The 20623-nt window shown below is 43.1% G+C and overlaps 1 protein-coding gene across 1 annotated transcript in view; it reads right to left on the reverse strand.

Moving 5' to 3' along the window:
• The window catches only part of jph1a (junctophilin 1a), a 28478-nt gene that overhangs the window by 5087 nt on the left and 2768 nt on the right, over positions 1–20623 (reverse strand). Inside the window, exons 3-4 of the mRNA XM_079181903.1 lie at positions 19488–20256; positions 2800–2918 (exon numbers count right to left, since the gene is read on the reverse strand). Of these exons, the coding sequence (XP_079038029.1) occupies positions 2800–2918; positions 19488–20256 (888 nt within the window). The remainder of the gene's footprint in view (positions 1–2799; positions 2919–19487; positions 20257–20623) is intronic.

Genomic DNA, 20623 nt, shown 5'->3' on the forward strand with positions numbered 1-20623 from the left:
ATGCAAATAAAGTAGGCCCATTGGTCTGTAGCGCCTGGCTGTGTGTAATCAGGGTCAAATCCGGACGTTGAAACAAACACGAACTTTACGGCGATAAATACATCCCAATATTTGAGAACCATGTATGTTTTTGGGAAATTGGCCTTTCATACTATTCTGATGCACTTTTTAAAATACTTTAGGAACTTGTTTGGAAAAAGGATCCGTTCATTGGTATCGTCAACTAATGAATAAGCTGTATCCTTGAAAGAAGTTGCTGCATAACTTTGAAGTTCAGCTGAACTGTCATGAAACTTACTCCACGGCACCTGCTGCAATGAATATAAAGCAGCACCTGCTCATGTCTGGTTTTCAGCCCTGACAGGTCCCGGCTTTTATGGTTTCACCTGGTCAAAGTGTACCTTGACTGGGTCAAACAGGGCAAAGCGGGATCCCTGCTCTCATTCCAACCCCCCCCCCCCCCACCCCCCCCACCCCCAGCGCCCTGGCGACTGGCTGAAGGAAGGGACAGCTGCTCTGCGTCAGCCCAGGAGAGTGGCGTGTGTGGTGCCGAGCTCCTCTCAGTGCATAAGGATTTCAGCTATGTCTCCATTAGACCCCAGTGAGCACACATCGGCACCAAATATAGCCCAATTAACGTCACCACTCAGGCCACGCCTTGCTAACCCTTGCTGCTCCCCCTCCAGGGTGCTGTGTGTGAACCAATCATAAAGGTCAGGGTCCCATTCCCTGTGACCCTCTCTTCCCTTTTGAAGTACACACTCCCAATCTGGGTGATAATCTGCTATGAGTCTGAAATGCCAATTACAAACAACAAGGGGTTTAGACCCCGGTTGTTACCCTTAGAGGACTTATTAGAAGCTGTGGGATGTGGGTAAGTGAGAATATTTCCACATTGAGGAAGCAAAGCAGAATAGTTTGGGAAAGTCACACGAATTCTGTCAAATGCTTGGTTGAGCGGCTTTGTCTCACTGTAGCATCGAGATAGACAAATCGACAAATACAAAAATGTATTCTACACTTACTTGGAATATTTTAAAACCGTGCATTTTTTTCTTTGAAGTTAACAACAGTAATGGTCATTTTGCCAGGAAGCTGCACATAGGGGAAACCTATGAGTGTTTGCACTCAAACATGGTCCAACCTGCCAAAGCACAAAGTAGGCCATTCCAGATTCCCAAAACTGCTCTTATGTTCTGGAAGATACAAACTTATATAAAAACTTTCATAAACTCAAAATATAATTTATGTATAAGAAATGTGTTTTTCTTTTTTTGCCCTTGCCCGTCTAGCTTTCGGCTGGGCTTACCAGACACACTTACGTAACTGAACGGAACACTGCAGCTCAGATGTCGCCCCGCGCTGCACATTATTATGACATCGCCTGCTTTCTCATTCATGATCTGACTTATAAGGCAAGGACACTCTCTGCGCAGACCTGTGAACCCGGAGATAACCCCCGGCCTGCCAAGCATGATCGCCGTTTTCCACAACACAAACAAGCCGCAGGATGTCTCTGGCCCGGGCTGGCCATTTCTGCGGCTTAGTGGAGCGACGTGCTTGAATGGGTCCCATTGTCAATCTATGTGTCACCCACTATTTTATGGTGGCTGTTGGCAAGGGCCCAAGGTCGGCTAGCTCATAGGCCTAAATATATTACAAACAGTGGAAGAGGCAGCTCTAGTACAGATCTTACGCTGTAAATACAAATAAACAAAAAGATGTATGACATAGCAACTATGGCACTCCTATCCATGCAAATGACGGATTTAGAACAATTTCAAATGACTAATTCAATGCATGAGTTTGCTTTGCTGAAATTCTAAACGTATAACCAAACATTGGTTGATCTGGATGGTAGACGAATGCTTACTAGAGTTTTTTTTATCTATTATGTTATATTTAAGAAAAGATAAAAATCCTGCTCCCAAAAAATACCAGAATTAATCAAGAAGGTGAAAGAAAACAAGGTAATGCTACATTAAAAACTCATATTTGATTCACTCTTTTCTGATGTTGCCCTCTTTGCGCCCTTGTGTTCCACCGCTGAGCCCACCTCTTAGACCAAAAAGGATTTGTACCCCTCGCTATTTGTGTAGTATTATATGTCTGGCATAGCCTTGTAAAACTCTGCTTACCTTGTAAATGAACTAAACAGAGTTCAGTCGACTGCCCCCCCCCCGTGAGCTGCAGTATACTATGGCAGTGTGCCTGTCAAACCTCCACGCAGGGGAAAGATGAGAACTACTTGGTACTGGGAGCAGTCGGTATCATTGACCTTCACGTACATACCGTGCCTGTTAGACAACTCTACAATTCACTAAAGTTTAGCGAGTATCTCCAAACTGTAACAACATCCCCCCCCCCCCAAGAGCAAAGAAGAGGTTTCCATCCAGAATACACATACACAGGCCCCCATTGTGGCGTTAGAAGTCATCCTCAATACCGCTCTAGTCTTTGATTACAGTCCTGGAACTGGAATCTGGAATTGGGTAAATGTCCCACTGTCGGGGGGGGGTTGCAACAACTCATGTGTTAAACCAGGCTACTGTGATAATCTTAGCAAGGAATGCATTTGAAATATAGTCAAAGTATTGTATTTCATCACACACGCTGACCTCCCGAACCCCTCAGTGCACCTGCAGTCCAAGTGTTTCTTTCACATTGAGAGAGTGGGAAAGTATCTAGTGTCTTTCGTACCGCTGCTAAAGGCTGTGTGATGTCCACACTTTGCCTCCAGGAACACACTTTAAAATATCAGACAGGTGCTGTGTACGAAGACTTGTTGTTAAAGGTTACCTGGCTGGTAGAAGTTGGGGGCGAGCTCCCTAGCAACCGCCCTGGCAATTTCCGAGTCGTGCACAGCAGAGATGGCGGCCTGGTCTGCAGCCTCGCTTTTTGTCCTGGCATGGGCCGTTCTGGAAAAAAAGCACAAACAGAGACTATATTAGAGTTGCACGGTAACTCAAAAAGTAAAAGTACCATGTTTGAAGGAACTGTGATAGATATCGAGAAACACACACAAACTATTGTTTAACTGGTCTGCGACTGTGCCTGCATGCTGCCATGTCATCCACGACATTTACATCATCATCGGCTTTTCCCCCTACTATCTTTTTCTCTTTCTCGCTCCTCCTCTCCTTCCATACCTCCCTCTTTCTCCTCATCTTTGAGCGGTATCACTCAGCCTGTCCCTCTTGGGGATAACATAACACCTCCCCTTGTGCTTCTATCGCAAATCCAAATCCTGATTTTCCAAATGGAGCGCAGCCACATCCAAGCAAGACCTTAATCCAGTCTGGAGCACTGCACTGCTGCTGAACCACACTGGAGCAGAGCCCAAAAGGCACACACACACACACACACACACACACACACACACACACACACAATCACATGATATGGTATGACATGGTATCATATATATGGAAATTCTTTATTAAGAATAACCCCTTGAAATGTCGTTCATGGGGATCGTCCTCAACGACAAGTAGACAATACAAGCACAATTAGACAAAACATTTAACAAAAAACTAAAATAACAACAAGATAATTAAATGATATATGTATATATATATACTTACTATTTAATATGTATATAAATATTAAATAATAAGACAAAATCAGGAGGCCATACTCAAACAAGAGCATGAAAATGGACACCTGATCCTATAATAAGAAAAGAGGAAAGATGATATTTATTTACAGGTAGAATATTCCAATCAGAGAGAGCTTTAAACATAAAGGTGTTCTTAGCTGTTGACTTAAAACAATATAAACTTATACAAACAGCAGGTGGTGTAGTAACCCTAACCCATTCCAGTCAGCAGCAAAATAAATATATATATTTTTTACAACATTTCAAAGACCTAAGAATCCTAAGGGAGGTGTTTTCAACTCTATAAACTCAATAAACATCCATCTTAAAAAAGTAATGACAATACGTAGCAGTGCCTTAACACCATACTATACTATGCTGATGCTCAAAAACCAAAAGGCAGAAGAGTAATGCTCTCTGGAATCAATGTGAGCTTAGCATTAGCACTGAGAGATATTATGGGAGTCTAACATGGTGAGACAGACAGAGGCCCGAGGGGGTGACCTGCTTCACAAATCCCTTGAAAAGTCAACTGCAAGATACTGTACATGTAAACGTGGTTGTGCAAACACAGAGCCCTGATTATAGGAGGACGTATTCACTGGCAAGGAGGACGTTACAGTTACAACACACTGCCGCCACCAGACTCCCTTCAAAAAACACCTAAATATGCAGAAATATGCATCAGTTAAAGCTGGATTAGTCGCTTACAGTACGAACAGCGAGTGCATCTCTTACACAATACATGACAGTGCAACATGGAATGCAAGGATCCAGATGGACTGTCCAAGTATCACTGTAAGTATTGAAAGCTGTGCCTTGTGCCCTGCTTAACCCCACTCATCCATCTTCCTCTCCCTCTTTCTTTCACCATCCCCTCTTTCTTTCAATCAATGCTTCTGTTTTGTTTTTTTTCCGATTCCTTTTTCATCTCTGTATTGACACTGCATCCCCTCATACTCATTACTCCCCCCCTCCCTCCATCCCTCCATCCCTCGCTCCCTCCCTCCCTCCCTCCCTTTCTGTCAGACTGACCCCAACGGACAGATGTCTCTATTTCAGACTACTTCTCTGTCCTTGGACTCTGGGCTGTCCTGTTTTTTTTTTGTTTTTTTTGCATGAGCTGGGACAGTAAGCCATTAAAATGCATTAGGAGCCATATGCTGGCTGGAGAGAGTCCCCGCTTCACCCACGGACAAAGGACACACTCAGGGTGTGTTAACAGCCTCTTGAAAACACTGACCAGCTGCAGAAAAAAATAAGATTTAAGAAATTATAACATATCCGACAATGCTTTGCTTCTTTCTATGAGTTATTGGAAACACATAGGAATTTCACTGACGTGGCTAAAAGCAGCTTACTTACAGTCTTAATAAAGAGCACTTCCCTAAAACTGACATTAAAGCATTCCAGTTACATCACACCACTGACATGTATACCGTAGACATCCACTTGCCACGCATGCTGCCACAAGGACATACATGCTTCTATTTCTGAAATGTGTCAAATGTGCAGGGAAATTAAAAGGAGGCATGAATGCGTCATGAATGTATACAGCGTGCCCGGGACATATCCTAAGGATTTTAACAGTTCCCTTTAGGTACAGTGGGCATGAAGTCACGGGCAGACCCAGGAAGCGATGCCGACTGTTCACAGACAGGATGTCTGGTCGTGGGAGGTGACAGGCAGAGAATGATGGGAGTAGAGGTGTGATCGAGCAGTGGAACAAGAGTGAAATGAGAGGCGAGAAAACATGGGCATGTGGAGCGTAGAGACGAAAGGGTTGGTTGGTTTTCTTCCAGGCATCGGAGAATTTCATCTTATGCTCACTTTTAATCAAACTAGCGAGCGACACCAGCACCTTCCACAATGCATGGACTGTTAAACCTGCAATGATTGATTTTTTTTTGTCCACTTGAGGGCAGTGCAACAAGCGGTAAACACACGAACAACGTTGAAATGTTATAGTCCAATATTCACCGTCGGGCTCTTTAGCTGCTAAAAGCTCCACTATGCTCACCAGCTAGTCTCTAACTTTGTCCGTCAGCCATAGAGTGCTTGGCAGGTAGTGTACAGTGAGATTTTCAGAGCTTCTGCATCAACAACAGCTGCCTCAAATGGTTAAACGCAAAGCACATGAGAGCGGTGAGAGTGAATCCAAAAGAGGCTTTTAAACCGAAACGATGAGAAAGATTACGAAATGCTTCGTATAGCTGAGGGAAATTGCATAGCAAGGAATCGTCACTTCGAGCAACCCCTTTTACACTGCACACATTCCTCTGTTAATGTTCAAATATTGCTTGCAGCACCTTTAAAATGCATTACCTCGCAAGCTTGCGGCTTGAAATGCCCATCGACAATGTGCAGAAGCACGCATGAAGACAGACAAACCTTTTTTTCAGGCCAAATTATGTAATGCACTGTCACACATACAAGGGAAAACAAAGTCTGGGTAAACAACAATATGAAAGCTCACGATTGACCTTTGAAAAAGTTTGAGGTTCCATTACTTGTCGGCAGTCTGCAGCCTGCCTGCTTGAAGCAGATCTGCCTCTGAATATAAAGCAACACCTGTTCATGTCTAGTTTTGGGCTCTGCCGGCACTCCTATCAGGTTGAGCGCTGGGGATGGGCCCAAGCAAATCAAGGTATTTAAATCCGTAAATGCACCTGCTGGCACAAATGCAAATATCCCACAAACACAAAACTGCACACACACCAGTTTGTAGAAATTTGGACAAAGTGTAGAAAAGAGCAAATACTTTGAAGCAATTGTTTTTGGACTGAAGCCCCGCTCGGGAGACGATATTGATGAAGGCCTGGTGAGATCCGTGGTTGTTTCATTACTGTGACAAATGAATTGCTTGTTAAAGTGTTGAGTCAGTTTGGCAGTCAGCGTGGCGGGTGCGGCTCTTTGTCTCAGTGGATTGTGTGTCTATGTGTGTGTGCGCGCTTGAGATAAAGAATGAGGGAGAGGAAGGTAAAAACACAGACCAAGTAAAAGGTATGGAAATGGAAAGAAGAGACGGAGCTGCAGAGAGAAAGAGAATGACACCCGGGTATTTAGAACTGCTGAGTTATGCATCTCAGTCCCTCTAATTTTACTGTAGGTTTCAATTTCAGACCCAAGCTCACATGCGGCACGGTGTCGCCTCCTTTAAGGTTATTCATAACTAGGCGTCCCGCAGAATACCGTATGTTTGTATCTATATTATGTGCCTGTTGTGTGTGATTGTGTTTGTGTGTGCATGTTCCCCCGAGTGAAGCTTCAGTCCATCCCTCCCCAGGCTGTGGCCTATTTGAGGAATCTCCCTCACATATGCTGACACAGTTCTGCACCCCTCTTCCTCCACCCTTTTGCTTCTTCCAATAATGCCCCCACCCCCTCTTTGCCTCATCTTTCTTCCCTCCATCACAGTCCCCCCCCCCCCCCAAGGCGTCCAAGCTTGGTAACTGGAATGCTGACTTGTACAGTATATAATAAGATAGAAGATTAGTCTTGACCTCGCCCGTGGTGAACATCTGCACTCAACAATCTTCCTTTAAACGCCATCACTCTCTTTCATCGCCCACGACTAAGAGAAAACTGCTGCCATACAGCAGGAGTCATTTTTCAAGACTGCGCTCCATTTGATGCTCCTGTTCCGAGTGAGCAAATCTGCTCATGAAAGGATATTACACAGCAACATAAATTACTGCCCTGTGTCTTACCCAAACAGTCCCCAGGTCCAAAAGAGCAGCGCCGCACATCACAGAAAGTCTGCACAAATTAGCACTTAGTTTGCCCTACACATATCTCTTTTATCCGCGCAGGCCTGCTATTGAATTCCCGGCTGGTGCTAATTCAGGATTACTCAAGCGTGACTAACACCATTAGTGGTTAGCTAAAACCAACTCTGAAATTATTCAGGAATTATTCCTGGGTTGAGGTCTGGGCTCACATTACCAGGGTCTGCAGTGGTGGGGGACAATGGCTACAGCAAATGAGGCTTTAAATGGGAGACGAAGTGGCTGTTATTATGAGATAAGCTAACTTTATCCTGAAGAGAGAGCTGTGGAGCAGTACAATGAGAATATTTGGGCACGGCTACTGTACTGATCTCAGGACGTCCTGGTGGTTTGGCAGGCTGGGGCTCTGGGAACATTCCCCGTCTTTCTCTTTTTCTGTCCTGTTACTCTTTTCAGCAGAGATATGCAAGCCCAACATAGAAAAGCAGCATCTAAGATCAATTAGGCTTATTGAATGTCCCACCCCATTCTTATGACTGTCCCAACAGAATCATATGCTTTGTGAATAAGGAAACAATAAACACACAAGGTTTGTTCAAGGTAGCATGGCACAGTATGCAAACACAAATGCATAGAGCACTGCAGCAGCAAATAAAAAATTAAAAACAGGCACTAGAATAATGTACATGGCGCAACAATATGAAAAACGCTGGGAAACAGATCAATGAGCAGGGATGAAAACACCTTTGTCTACTGCAGAATATTGTAGAATGAAGAGGTACGCGAGAAAAACACACTGACCATCTCGAGAATCCCTGGAGGAAAACAATAACCTTGACTAAAAGCACAGCACTGTATGACATAGCTTAAAGGAAATGATGCAATATTTGGGAAATACATTCACTTTCTTGCTGAGCGTTAGATAAGAAGGAGGATATGAAGCTTCAACCAGCCGGTGGTTAGCTGATCAAAACACAGACTGGAAACAGATGCAAACTGCTTGGCTCTGTCTGAGGGTTAAACAAATCTACCACCCAGCATCTCTATAGCTCACTAATTAATTGTGTTAACTGTAGAAAAAACAAAAAAACAAGTTGTGGTTTTAGTTTCACACATTTCTGAAAACTTAACTACAATATAATTGAATGCCTTGTAGTATTTTGTATCTGTATCTTCATGATTCAGGATCCATTTTTATTTAGTCCCAAATAATAATGTTATTCATGATTCAAGGATAAACTGGCCGGTAGAGACATTTCTGGGAAGAAGAATGAGAAGAATCCGTTTTGATTAAACTGGGAAAAAAAAAAATCCCCAAACTCGACTGACATTTTGGGCTGTGGATTACAAACATACCTAATGTTCTCTCACTGGTGTTCTCTATTCAGGAGCTCTGCACTGAACCCTCCACTGAGACTCCAACTGGCCTTCATCCAAAAAAACATGGTACAGGTATGTGTGTGTGTGTGTGTGTGTGTGTGTGTGTGCCTCTGTATCAGGATTTTAGTGTGTGAATGTGTCAACGTGCTTCTCAGAAACTACTGTGAATATGCGTTTACTTTATCCTAATAAATACTGTGCCTGCGTTTGTGTGGTACATGTTTAGGGCTCTGTTATGTTTGAAGGTCTGATACGCACTCCTCTGACTGCAATGTGAGACCTCATTGGCGCGTTGAGAGAGTGACACAGAATCCCTTGCTGAGATGATCCCTCTGGTTTTGGTGAAGGGCAATGGCAGGGATTCAGACCTCAGCTCTGTGCTCTTTGTGTCAACACTGCTAGTGAAACATGGCCACAGCTGATACAGCTAATGACAGAAAAGGGGAGAGGCGGGCGATGGTGGCCAAACCACACACTGCAAGGAAAACAGGGACGTTGTAGCCTAACTGTGACGTTTTTTGAAGCTTGGATTTGATTTGACTGTCGCTTTGAGGCAGACAATTTTAAGGAGGGATGAGGAAACGGACACTATTAAAGCTGAGACACCTGTCAATCAAGCCAACATGGCCTGAAATATCTACTGTTTTTTAAGCCTTGATGTTATCCGAACAAAACTCATTTTACTGGTGAAAGGACGGTTGAAAATATTATTTCTATTATTGATAATCTTTCTGATTCTCTCATAATTGTTTTGTCCATAAAATGTTCGGGTTCTCAAATCTGTATTAAACTGATCGGGCCAGATGACCAATCCACGCTAAGTACAGATTATTTAAAATCATTATGAAATTGAGTGTCTCCGCTACATTTGTTGAGTGACGGCGAGCTACTCAATACACAGAAATCCCTGAAAAATGTGCACAAACATAAGACTTCATAAAATCCCGAAAGAAAAGAATGTAATAGGAGAGGTCAAGAGGCCACGGGCTTATACAACGGACCTCCCTCAATATAAAGAGAAAAACAAACAATAACGAAAAAGGAAAGAAAAAAACTAAAAACTAAGCAATAATTATATAATTTAATTTAGAACAAAAAAATTAAAGACTACACGAAGCACACAAAATAAGCAGAAAATCTAACCAATCAGTAAACAAAAATCCAATAAAAACAAATAACTACATGACACAATACGGGTGAAATAAAGAATAATCATGATGATAAACAACAAAAGGTGCATCTCTAAAAAATTTCCCCGAGCTAAAATTATTTAATTTAAAATGACAACACACAGAGAGGGATATTTGGTATCTGTGCATGACTTAAACAATTCATCTATTATCAAAATTGTGGTTCACTCTCTGTCGATTGACTAATTGTTGGTTTCAGCACCAAAATGAAATGGAGCAAAACATTAACTGAAAAAAAAACATCACTTAAGTCATCATTCTGAGCGCAAGATGAATCTCAGGACTGGATCTACAGGTTTTGTGTTTGAGTCAGGCCACATTTGTCTGTTTTCACACAAACGCAGACACACACACACACACACACGCACACTCACACACACACACACACACACACAGGGCTCTGCTGATGCAAATCAAGACTTGTTGCCACACGACTATGGAGCCATTAAACACCTGCAACATCTACACAATGCAGACATGCATGAATGCAAAAGCTTTTAAGCAGCACCTTAGAAAAATGGGCTACCTCTCATGCAAATGACTGTGTTCACTCTGCTTTACTTACACACACACACACACACACACACCAAATCTGCATGAGAAGTTGAAAAGGACCATTAGTTAGACGTGCCATAATGAGACCCACTGGGAACGAGTGTGAATAAAGGACACACTGAGGTGACTTCGTCGCGCTGTATCTCGTCTTTCAATCTTTTGTAAATATTCAGCCGGAACCAGACACGTCGCTCAAGCCTTAAAGGATGAATAAACACAATGTGAAACCAACAACGCCTCTTCACTCCACTACTTCATAAAGAAAATCAACAAATGGCTGACACGACGATGACGGCGGTGAGGCAGTAACCACGGTAACCACCCGAGACACTTGAGCAAGCTGTCCAACCAGGCATCTGGTCTGTATTAATGAATTTGCAAATGAACAAACCCACACTACAGCCTACTGTATGGGCAAAGTGTTGCACACACACACACACACACACACGAACGTTTTTGAAAATGTGACAAATCTAAAGTGTGCTTTGGCAAAGTGAATACGCTGTAAAAGGTTTACAACTTAGCTGGAAACAGCAAAACACGCGCACACAGACACACACACACAAACAGACACTCCACTGTGTGTCTCATTTAACTACGAGGCTCAACATCCGAAGCTGGACCTGTGCGAGCGAAGGTCACATTGCCTGGTAACCACTTGAGCTTAAGGAATAGTTTTAATTATGGTCTGTGCTCTCTCTCCTCCAATCTCCTGCCACCACTCACCCCGCGGTCTGCGCACACAAACGCACGCACTTTAATATACACACAACCATCAATTTCCTCTTCAGTGCAAAGCCAAGAGGAGCGTTAGCATTAGGCTACATCTGCCCACAGCTGAAACATGATGATCATGCAATCTATCTTTTAATGCTATTTCATGAGATAAATAGAAGACATGTGACTGAAAAAAGACAACTATGAAAAACACATATATACAACACACATGTACAATAATGCCTCACTATGATCGACTGTAACTGTTAACTATGTATGTGTCAGCGTCTGCATCATTACAATAATATAATGTAGTGGATTATTGTGACAGTGAGTAGATGATAAGATATATTCAATGCAAAGCCATGTTAACAGCAAAACAGACCGACTTGTACTAATCCTAAAGAAAATGCATCCCAGACTCACACATACAGAGTCATCTATGCGTGTACAAGAGCGGTTGCATGCTCCACGAAGGGATTCAAAGCGGAAAAGCAATACTCCGAATCAACAAGAGACGTGATGATTCCATAATCCAATCCGTGAACATCTGGAGTGAAAGCGGCCTAGCAAGCCAATCAGAGCGGCTGAACAGATTTAGCGGGGCACGTTAGTATCCAGAGGTCAAAGACACACGACTGCGTTAGCAGGTACAAAAACAAACCAGACCAGACAGATTTTAAGAGTTGCTTCAGGCAACACAAAACCGAAATGACAGACTCACTTTGTGCCGCAGAGAAGAGGATGCCAACTATTACGGCTAAATTGTTGCTGCCGTCCTTTATCTGTGCATTTTAAAGACATTACAGGTGATATTTCATGACTCTTGGATTAATGTATTTGATGTTATGTATGAAATATGGTTGGATGATATCAGAATATATACAGTGAGACAATACCAGTCATACTTGGGTACCTATCAGTTTAGTAGTTCAGTGAGCTGATTTATGCTGCAACTGCTAATCAATTAGAAAAGACAAAAAAAATGATCTGCAGCAATTTTGACAATTAAGTTATCAGTTGTAAGACATTAAATAAAAAATGCTAAAATTCTGATGCTAAATATTTTTGCCTCGCAAGCAAGCAAGACCTTTGAAGAATGATTAATCAGTAATGAAATAAATTGCTACTTGCAGCCCCATTTAAAATATAGCACAATATTGCCATATAAAAATTACAAATACTGTGATAAAAGATGTCAACCATATAAACCATCTCTATAATATATATGCAAAGGTCTAAATAGCAAAAATCAGGTCACCAAAATATAAAAACACAGAGTTAGGACGATATGTAAAATAAAATACGATAAAAGAGTGTGTTCCGCTTTTCCACTGCGTATCTACTTTAAGTCACAGTCTGCAAGCTGTGGACACTATTTTGAGGAGTTAAGAGGTTTATTCCCTCCCAATGTTGCTGCCTCTGGAGTGGGTTTAGCATCACAATAACGTGCACTAAATTGACAGTCACTAAGGACCTCTTTGTGATATTGAGCTGCAGCACCTTTAGCAGAGCCCACAACTCATTATAATGTAATTGTTATGGGCTTGTAAATCAATGACTTGTATCTGGATTCACCTCATCAGTCGACTTAAGAGCCATTGATCCATGTTGCACACGTGTTTGAGTATTGACACACAGCACATAATGAACCAATGTAAAATAACATACACATAATACAACAGTTCTTGAACAGGTGCATGTAGTTAGACACGATTGCACATTGACATTCGGGATTTTTTACGTAATGTCTTGTCACGTCATGGGAAATTCTCGGGAGGATCGCACGCACACATGAACACACACGGGGAAATCCTTGGAGAACGAGCTCACTGAACAGAAACGCTATTTGCTTGTACTCGTTATTTTCTGTACATTTCAAATCACAGTGTGCCTAATACAATATCTAACTCACTCCACCGACTACGGTTCTTATTATCCACTGTTACATAAACAGTTCATTCAGAGACAATGGAGGGAGCACAGTGTTGTAGGAAACTCTACATTAACTGAGTTAAAGAAAGATTACAGAAGGAATGGAGGAGTGGGTAAACCATCTGTACAAGGAGGTACTTTTACATTTTCCAATGATTGCATGCCACAACACGAGTTAACCTCTTCATAACAGCCTCGGACTCCCCATGACCACCCGCCTGCCTGACTCATCCTACTCCTTCTTGAGAAGCTGCAGAATTATGTGCCATTCTCAGAGAGATTACAAGCCACAGCCACACAGTGTAATGGCAATTTGGTGAAACCCAATCCTATCACGGCCGCTATCGGCACAGGCCAGCGCGCCACTCACATTTACACACGGCCACTCCCCACAGGCTTTCTCCTCTACTCCCCCAGAAGCAAAGCTTTCATACAGTGGAAGTGTAAGTCAGACAACATATCTATCTCAGACAATGAGTCCAGCCGTCATCGACACTTCCTTTCCCTTATCAAACCCACTCTTTTGGTGTAAACTACTGCTGCTGGACCTGCAGGGTTGAAGGTTTTTAGTCTCACTCTGAAGACGTCTTTATTTATTTTCTTCCTAGATCATTCCTTTTTACTGGGATGCAGCATGGCATCATAATATGTGTCGACGGCAACAGGGATGTAGCGTCTATACACTTAGAGTTTCTTAGTTACACGTCTGCTCCCCTCTGCCTGGTATATGCTCTGATTTGTAACATCACCTCCTTTTAAATTGATTTTGTGTCTTGAACTGTAAACCATTACAGCAGGGATGTGCAATAATCAAATGACAAGACTAGTAATCCACAGTCAGCCATGCTGGTGGCTCTTGCGAAGCCGTATTTGGGCACAGCGGTGCTGAAAGCTAAATGCTAAAGTAAACATGGGAACCATGAATTTCATGGCAAACTTCCCAATAGTTGTTACGTATTTCCAGCTATTTCCGTCTGGATCAGAGTGACGGAGAGATCAATTATCATTATCATCACTAGAGCCATGCTGCAAGTAAGGCAATAATAAAAAGAAAAAGGTAAGTATTTCTTTTTTTCCTTATACATATGAAGAATTTGGTCTACTGCATAACAGTGAGACACCATTAATTACTTTGAACATAAGGGATTATTCTATTATTGTGCGTCATAAAATATATAAATGTGAAAAAGTTTCCCTTTTACCAAGCCCTAATAGCTCAACATCGCCCTTTCCTTATATCTATTCCTCTAACACTCCTTCCGTGGTTCCATCGACTGTCATCTTTCTGCTAACTCTGATTTACCATAACGATAACAACAGCGGAGTACAGAAGAAGAGCACATTACACAATGCAATTTGGTTTCACTGTGGGTCATTTGAAAACTGCTCAACTAACTCCCCACGCATGCGCCATTGCATCAGCTACATTATTAATAGCTCTTATGTACAAGCTGGCAGTGACGTTGGTCATTAATGTCACTGATATAGATAATATGAGGCACATGTGGCCGGGTATTTCTTGTGTGTGTGTGCATCATTTGATACGGTCAGTAATAAATTGTTATGTTACCTCACACCATCACATCGCCATAAATACGAGACATAAATATACTGTATCATGTGGCATGCTTATGACTTTGATTCAGACGACTGGCAGTCCCTTCCACACTTACAGTTACTGTAAGCTTTGTGCCTCATTGCTACTGTACATGATGCCACTTCATAAAGTGAAAAACTTGACATACTTTTGAAAGGTGTGTGTGGCGGCACTAATGACAAGAGGTGGCACCGGCACTAAGATCAAACATACACACCCACACACACACACACCAAAATTAACCCAAATGCACCTCTGCCCCTATTTGGAGCAGAAGAAGTCATCCCCATTGAGGACAGCCAAGATGGAATCTTACATGATGTACTGTGGGTTGGGATTATTTTGTTCACATTTTGAAACAGGCTGATCTATAACTCTCTCCAAAAAGGGCAGGTGGTGAGTGGCTGAGGTCATCACACAGCAGGTGATAAACAAACACCCCTGGATACAAACGCACCACACACAACCACACACACACACACACACACTGCACAAACACACACTGCACACACACATCGCACACACACTTTCTCTGTTCTCTTGCCAAATGATAGCATCCTTATCTCATCTCTCACATCCAAACACACAGTTTGTCCCATTCTCTTCTCTTCTGCCATTTATGTGAACACACACACACACACACACACACACACACACACACACACACACACACACACACACACAGACACACCCACGCACAGACATTCAGGAGAGATGATAGTGTGAGTGAGATGGCGGGATGCTATATCAGTGGTGGGACGGGTATATATTCCTGGCTGGTGCTGATAAGCCAACTGATGCCTTGCCTTATTTAGTCAGTACTCACTGCTGACACGCTAGCAGAGTAGCACACACCGCATGCACTATATGTATGTGTTTGTCTTGTGCGTGTGTGAGGTGTTCCTGTGTGGAGAGAGGTGAGTTCTGATTAAATGAATGCATATAGATAGTCTCTCTCTGTGTGTGTGTGTGTGTGTGTTTGTAAGAGTGGGTGTGTGAGAGAGAGAGAAACAGAGTGGATGGATACACATGCGTAATGTTTTACTACTGATTAAAATGGCAATTGCAATATAATGTATTAGAAGTTTAAAATTGTTTTTTGGTACGGTCGTCTCCTGGACACCTATCAACCTACAGTCAGGTGTGCAAAAGTCATACTTAATTTGGATCGCCACCACAATCGATCCAATTTCTTAACCAAACTAAATCTATTTACATGTGGGACTTAAGGACACGCAAAACAAAGCCAAAAACAGCCTCGCTTGCAGAGGTGATGATGGTTAACACTTAACACATGTCATTAGTCTCAACTTTTTGCTGATTGCGGTGAAGAAAAAATAAGCATCATATAAATATCTTTCCTACTCCAGTGGACCTGCATATTTGGTGTTGGTTAACCTTCCTCTAGAGCGTGCAGAGCAAATAGTGCTATCAAGTGGACACACACCCTTGGCCTCTACGCACGGACTGGCTGACACTTTGTTTGTTTTGGCTTTTCTCTTAGCAGTCTTAGCATTGGAAAGGCAGTGTGCTTTATCAACTGAAACTACGAAAAAGAAGCAGAGAGAAGAAGAAAGAAGCTGTGTAGAAATGTAAACCAATATGCAGCTCTGTAGCTTTGGTAAGGTCATTTTAAAACTACACACACACACACACACAATTCCTTTTAAGACTTCTGTTCTTATGAGATAGCATAGCGAGTTTATGTGGAACAAAGGCCACTACGGTAGATTACACAACGTATAGACTGACACACCAATGAGCCACCAGGATACCTAAATTGCTGATCTGTAACAAAAAGGCTTTGTGGGAGAAGCATCATGACACGGTAAACTCTTCAATGACACTTATCTCAGTTCACAGGCCTCTGAAACACACACACAAACACACAAACACACACACACTGAACGCTGGTTGTGCAGAAGTGCATATTACATAGATAAGGCTGACTACAGTGAATGGGGGTCACAGACACAGAACTCCACTCCACTTCAGCGCACTAGCTCTCTATCGATTGGCCGATCGCAAGCATGACGTCATTAGCTCCACCCCAGAGGCTGATGGGATAGCTCTTCTGTACAGTAATTCACAGGGGAGGGGTGGGTGTGCCCCCCTCTGTACCCTTTTTTTTTAATTCGGCTCTTTTCATTTCTGTCCACTCCAGACCTCACAACCGCTTGCTCAGCACAGCCGCTGCATCCCCCATCTTATCCAATCACCATTTATCCCCTGGCTCTCTCACTTCAATCCATTCCTACTCCGTCCGTCTCCTCCACCAGCTCTGTCTCCCTCCCCTCCCCTCCCTTTGGGTACGCTCCACATTCAAAGACAGAGAGTCATGTGACGAGAGCTGGATCGATACGAGCGCATCTTTTGCCATGCACTGTATAATGAGCCTTGCATAACCTGCTTACATGCAACCGTCGCAGTCTGCCATTCGAGCCTGTTCGTTACACAAATACAGTCTTAAAAAGATTTCAGTCAGGAGAACGGAGGAGCCGTGAGGTTTCCAGCAGCACACGATGGAGCGGCACGTACCAGGCAGTAATTCAATCACTTACTACAGTACAGGGGACCTCGTTTGCTGCCATAAACACTTTGTATCAGCTTGAATGCTTTTACTGTTGTTGCTTTAGCGCTATGCATCAGGTCTGAAAATTGTTGCTCTAATGCACAGGCAAATAGGAGATCAGATGGCTCTTTCTTTCAACACATTATCCATTTTTTCTCTTTTCCCGGTGGGTTTGTCACAACCTCGCTGGCCTTCGCTGAGACAGACACAGACTCATAATATTATGGGTGTTATCTGTGGAGCAAACAGTATGCAGTCCTTTTTACACTAAGCATGTTAAATCCACCTTATGTAATGTTTATCTTATATCCCTGAAATCTGCAGAATAAAGCCTTTTCTCTCCCCGCTCGCTGGAGAGGAATTATTAGATTTTAAAAGAATGTCTAGATATTATAATAAAGCCTGCTATTCATACAGCCTGCTATTACTGAGCCCTGAGTTGAAATACTGTTATTCATTGTCTCCATCATATTGAGTGTGTTCTTTTATTTCATCAGCTAAAATAAATATTGATAATCCTTCAGACTAAAAAATGTTGAAATAATGAAAGCCATTACAAATGACCAGAGCACAACGTACTCATTTACTTTTGTTTAGCTAGTCTGAGCAGCAGCCCCCAAATCTTTTAAAATCTAATTTCTTTAGCCACGCTAGTGTCGTGACTCTAAAGATGGCTATGTCAACAAATATTGGATGGATTGCCAGAAAATGTGGTACCGATATTCATGGAGCACAGAGGATGAATCCTAAAGACTTTGGTGATCCCCTAATTCTTATTGTAGTGCCACCCAGCAGGTCACTCATCCTGAAAAAGACATTCATGGTTACCAGATGATACATCATAATAACTTTGACGTTTCCCTGACGTTTCCTGCAGCGCCTACGTGAGATGGACAGTTTTGGTTTTGAGTGAAATGTCTCAACAACCATTGGTTGGATTGTCATAAAATGTAGTTCCCAACAGGATGAAAGAACTTTGGTGATCGCTAAACATTTCATCCGCTGCCTTCATCAGGTCATATGTGACTGAGGACATTTGGTATTAGTGACCAAATAGCAAATGTGTTGAAGGATAAGTCGCAAATGGCAGCATGCTTACAACTTAAACCCTAATAGTGAACGAGGTAAATATTTACCTGTGAAACATCCGCATAGCATCCGTTAGCATTGTCACTGTGAATGTTAGCATGCTGACGTTAGCATTCAGCTCAAAGCACTGCTGCGTGCAGCCTCACAGAATCCTGTGGATGTAAAGTCTTCGTCACATATAAAAGAAAAAATCTGGAAATTTGTGCAGCTGTGCACAGCAGGATTAAACCGACTAACTGATTAAAGTTCAATCATAGCTTATTACGTTTCTTTAATTATTTGATTGACTTAACAATTGTTTTGGAATTACCATTGTTTGTGTGTGAGTACGAGTGTACATTTTCTCTGTGCCGGGTGTGTGTCTGGCTTTGTTTGTATTACACAAGCGTGTCAGTATGTTTTCATGCATGCAAATTCACGTGCACCTCTGGAGACAAAGACAAAGACAAAAAAAAATCTAAATATTTGTTATTGCACAGAGACCCTTTCACAGCTTGTACACATCCTCACAGTCTTCAGTCTAATGATTCCCTGATGCGGTGAAACCATAGGATGTCAAAGTGATGCTGCGTATGCTGAACTGTGCCCCAGTAGGAGGGAGGCTTTAAATGAAAAGGTCACGTCTCATCCACCTGTTAAAGAGCAGATGCCACATCAGAGCAATACTTGGCAGGAGGAGCAGGTATCGTTATTGGGCACACGAGACGCGCTTGGCCCGGGCGCAGGTATGGCTATACTGCTCACACACATGAGCTCACAGGCACACACGTCTCTCTCTCCCACATTCACAGACCAACACACACACACACACACACACACAAGATGCCCGACCCCTCTCCCTGGGAATGAAAGATATGGGCAGAGAATAGTAACAGAATGATCACACTGGCTACACAAAAGCCTTGACTGTTGATGATGTATAAAGGTCGGCGCTGTTGTCATGGGACTCCACTTACACAAGGCCGAGCCTTCTATCAGACCAGGAGATATCTGTCAGGCCACCGCTCTGACTCTTCAGTGGTGACAATAAAGTCCTGAGGATGTTCGCCCTGTTTTAGGTGTGTACACAGTATACACCCACATGCACGTGCAGAAGCATGAATGAACACATACATGAACACAGTACCTGGAAGCTGCTATTTCCACTTTACTCCTGGCAATGGCTGCAGCCCTCTGTGCCGCCTCCACAGCCCGGTCCACCTTCTCTTTGGTTTTGGGGTTCTTAAGCGGAATCAACTGCTTCCTTATTCCACGCACCAGCACGTTATTTTTGTACTTCCCTTCTTCTTTGGTGCCATCTGGGAAAACTGTGCACCCGTAACCATGGCGCTTGTTGTTAAGCCACTCTCCCTCGTACTTCATCCCATTGGATCTCTCTGAAACGCCAAATCCATTGCGCTTGTCGTTCTTCCATTCCCCCATGTAGGTCTCAGTGGTGGTGGCATCCACATGGTCCTCGAGAGGCAGGTCCTCGTCTGGCAGCTCGCCATCGCCGATGGATATGGTAGAGTTGGCGTCGCTGGAGCTGATGCGGCTCATGGCGGCATCGCTGCGCGCCGAGCTGCGCTTGCTGGAGATTGAGGTCCGAGAGTCAGACTTGCGCAGCTGCCGAAGGCTGCCAAAGAGTGAGCCTCGGCGGAACAGGCCCTTCTTCTTACCGGTGACAACCTCGCTGTCTGAGTGGAAGTTCAGGACGAAGCCACCACGACTGCCTGTCGGCATGTCTGCGGGGGAGGAGAGGTCCTGGAGCACTGTGCCGTTGCTCTGCTCAGAGCGCAGGGAGGCCAGAGACGTGCGGAGAGGAGAGCGGATGACTGTGGCCATGCCATAGGGAACACTCTGACGCACTCCATAGCCATGTCGCATCCCACCCATCCACTGGCCTTGATAGGTACCTGAAGAACCAAGAGAGGTCAGAGTCACTGAATCAGATTAGTTACAACTACTGCTGCTACATCAGATCCTAGTGGGTCCCAACTGTTTTACAACTGCTTAATAGGATGAAACAATGCAACACGGTATTGACATGTACTTTAATACAAAAATGGCGTTTTCCACACATGATGTTTAAAAATTGTATTGCTTTTACAGTCCCTAATTTGAAATCCTTTATTCACCAGGTACATATTTTAGTTTTGTTTGTTTAAATCAGGACTCGTTCTCTGAAAAATTCTCTCTATTACCCATCAAATCCAAGAAGAGACAGTTAGCATCAGCATCGGCTGGTATGGTAGAAAAGTGGTCTCGCAATGATTTTAAGAA

Source organism: Pholis gunnellus, assembly GCF_910591455.1.
Source record: "Pholis gunnellus genome assembly, chromosome: 20".
NCBI classification, from domain to species: Eukaryota; Metazoa; Chordata; class Actinopteri; order Perciformes; family Pholidae; genus Pholis; species Pholis gunnellus.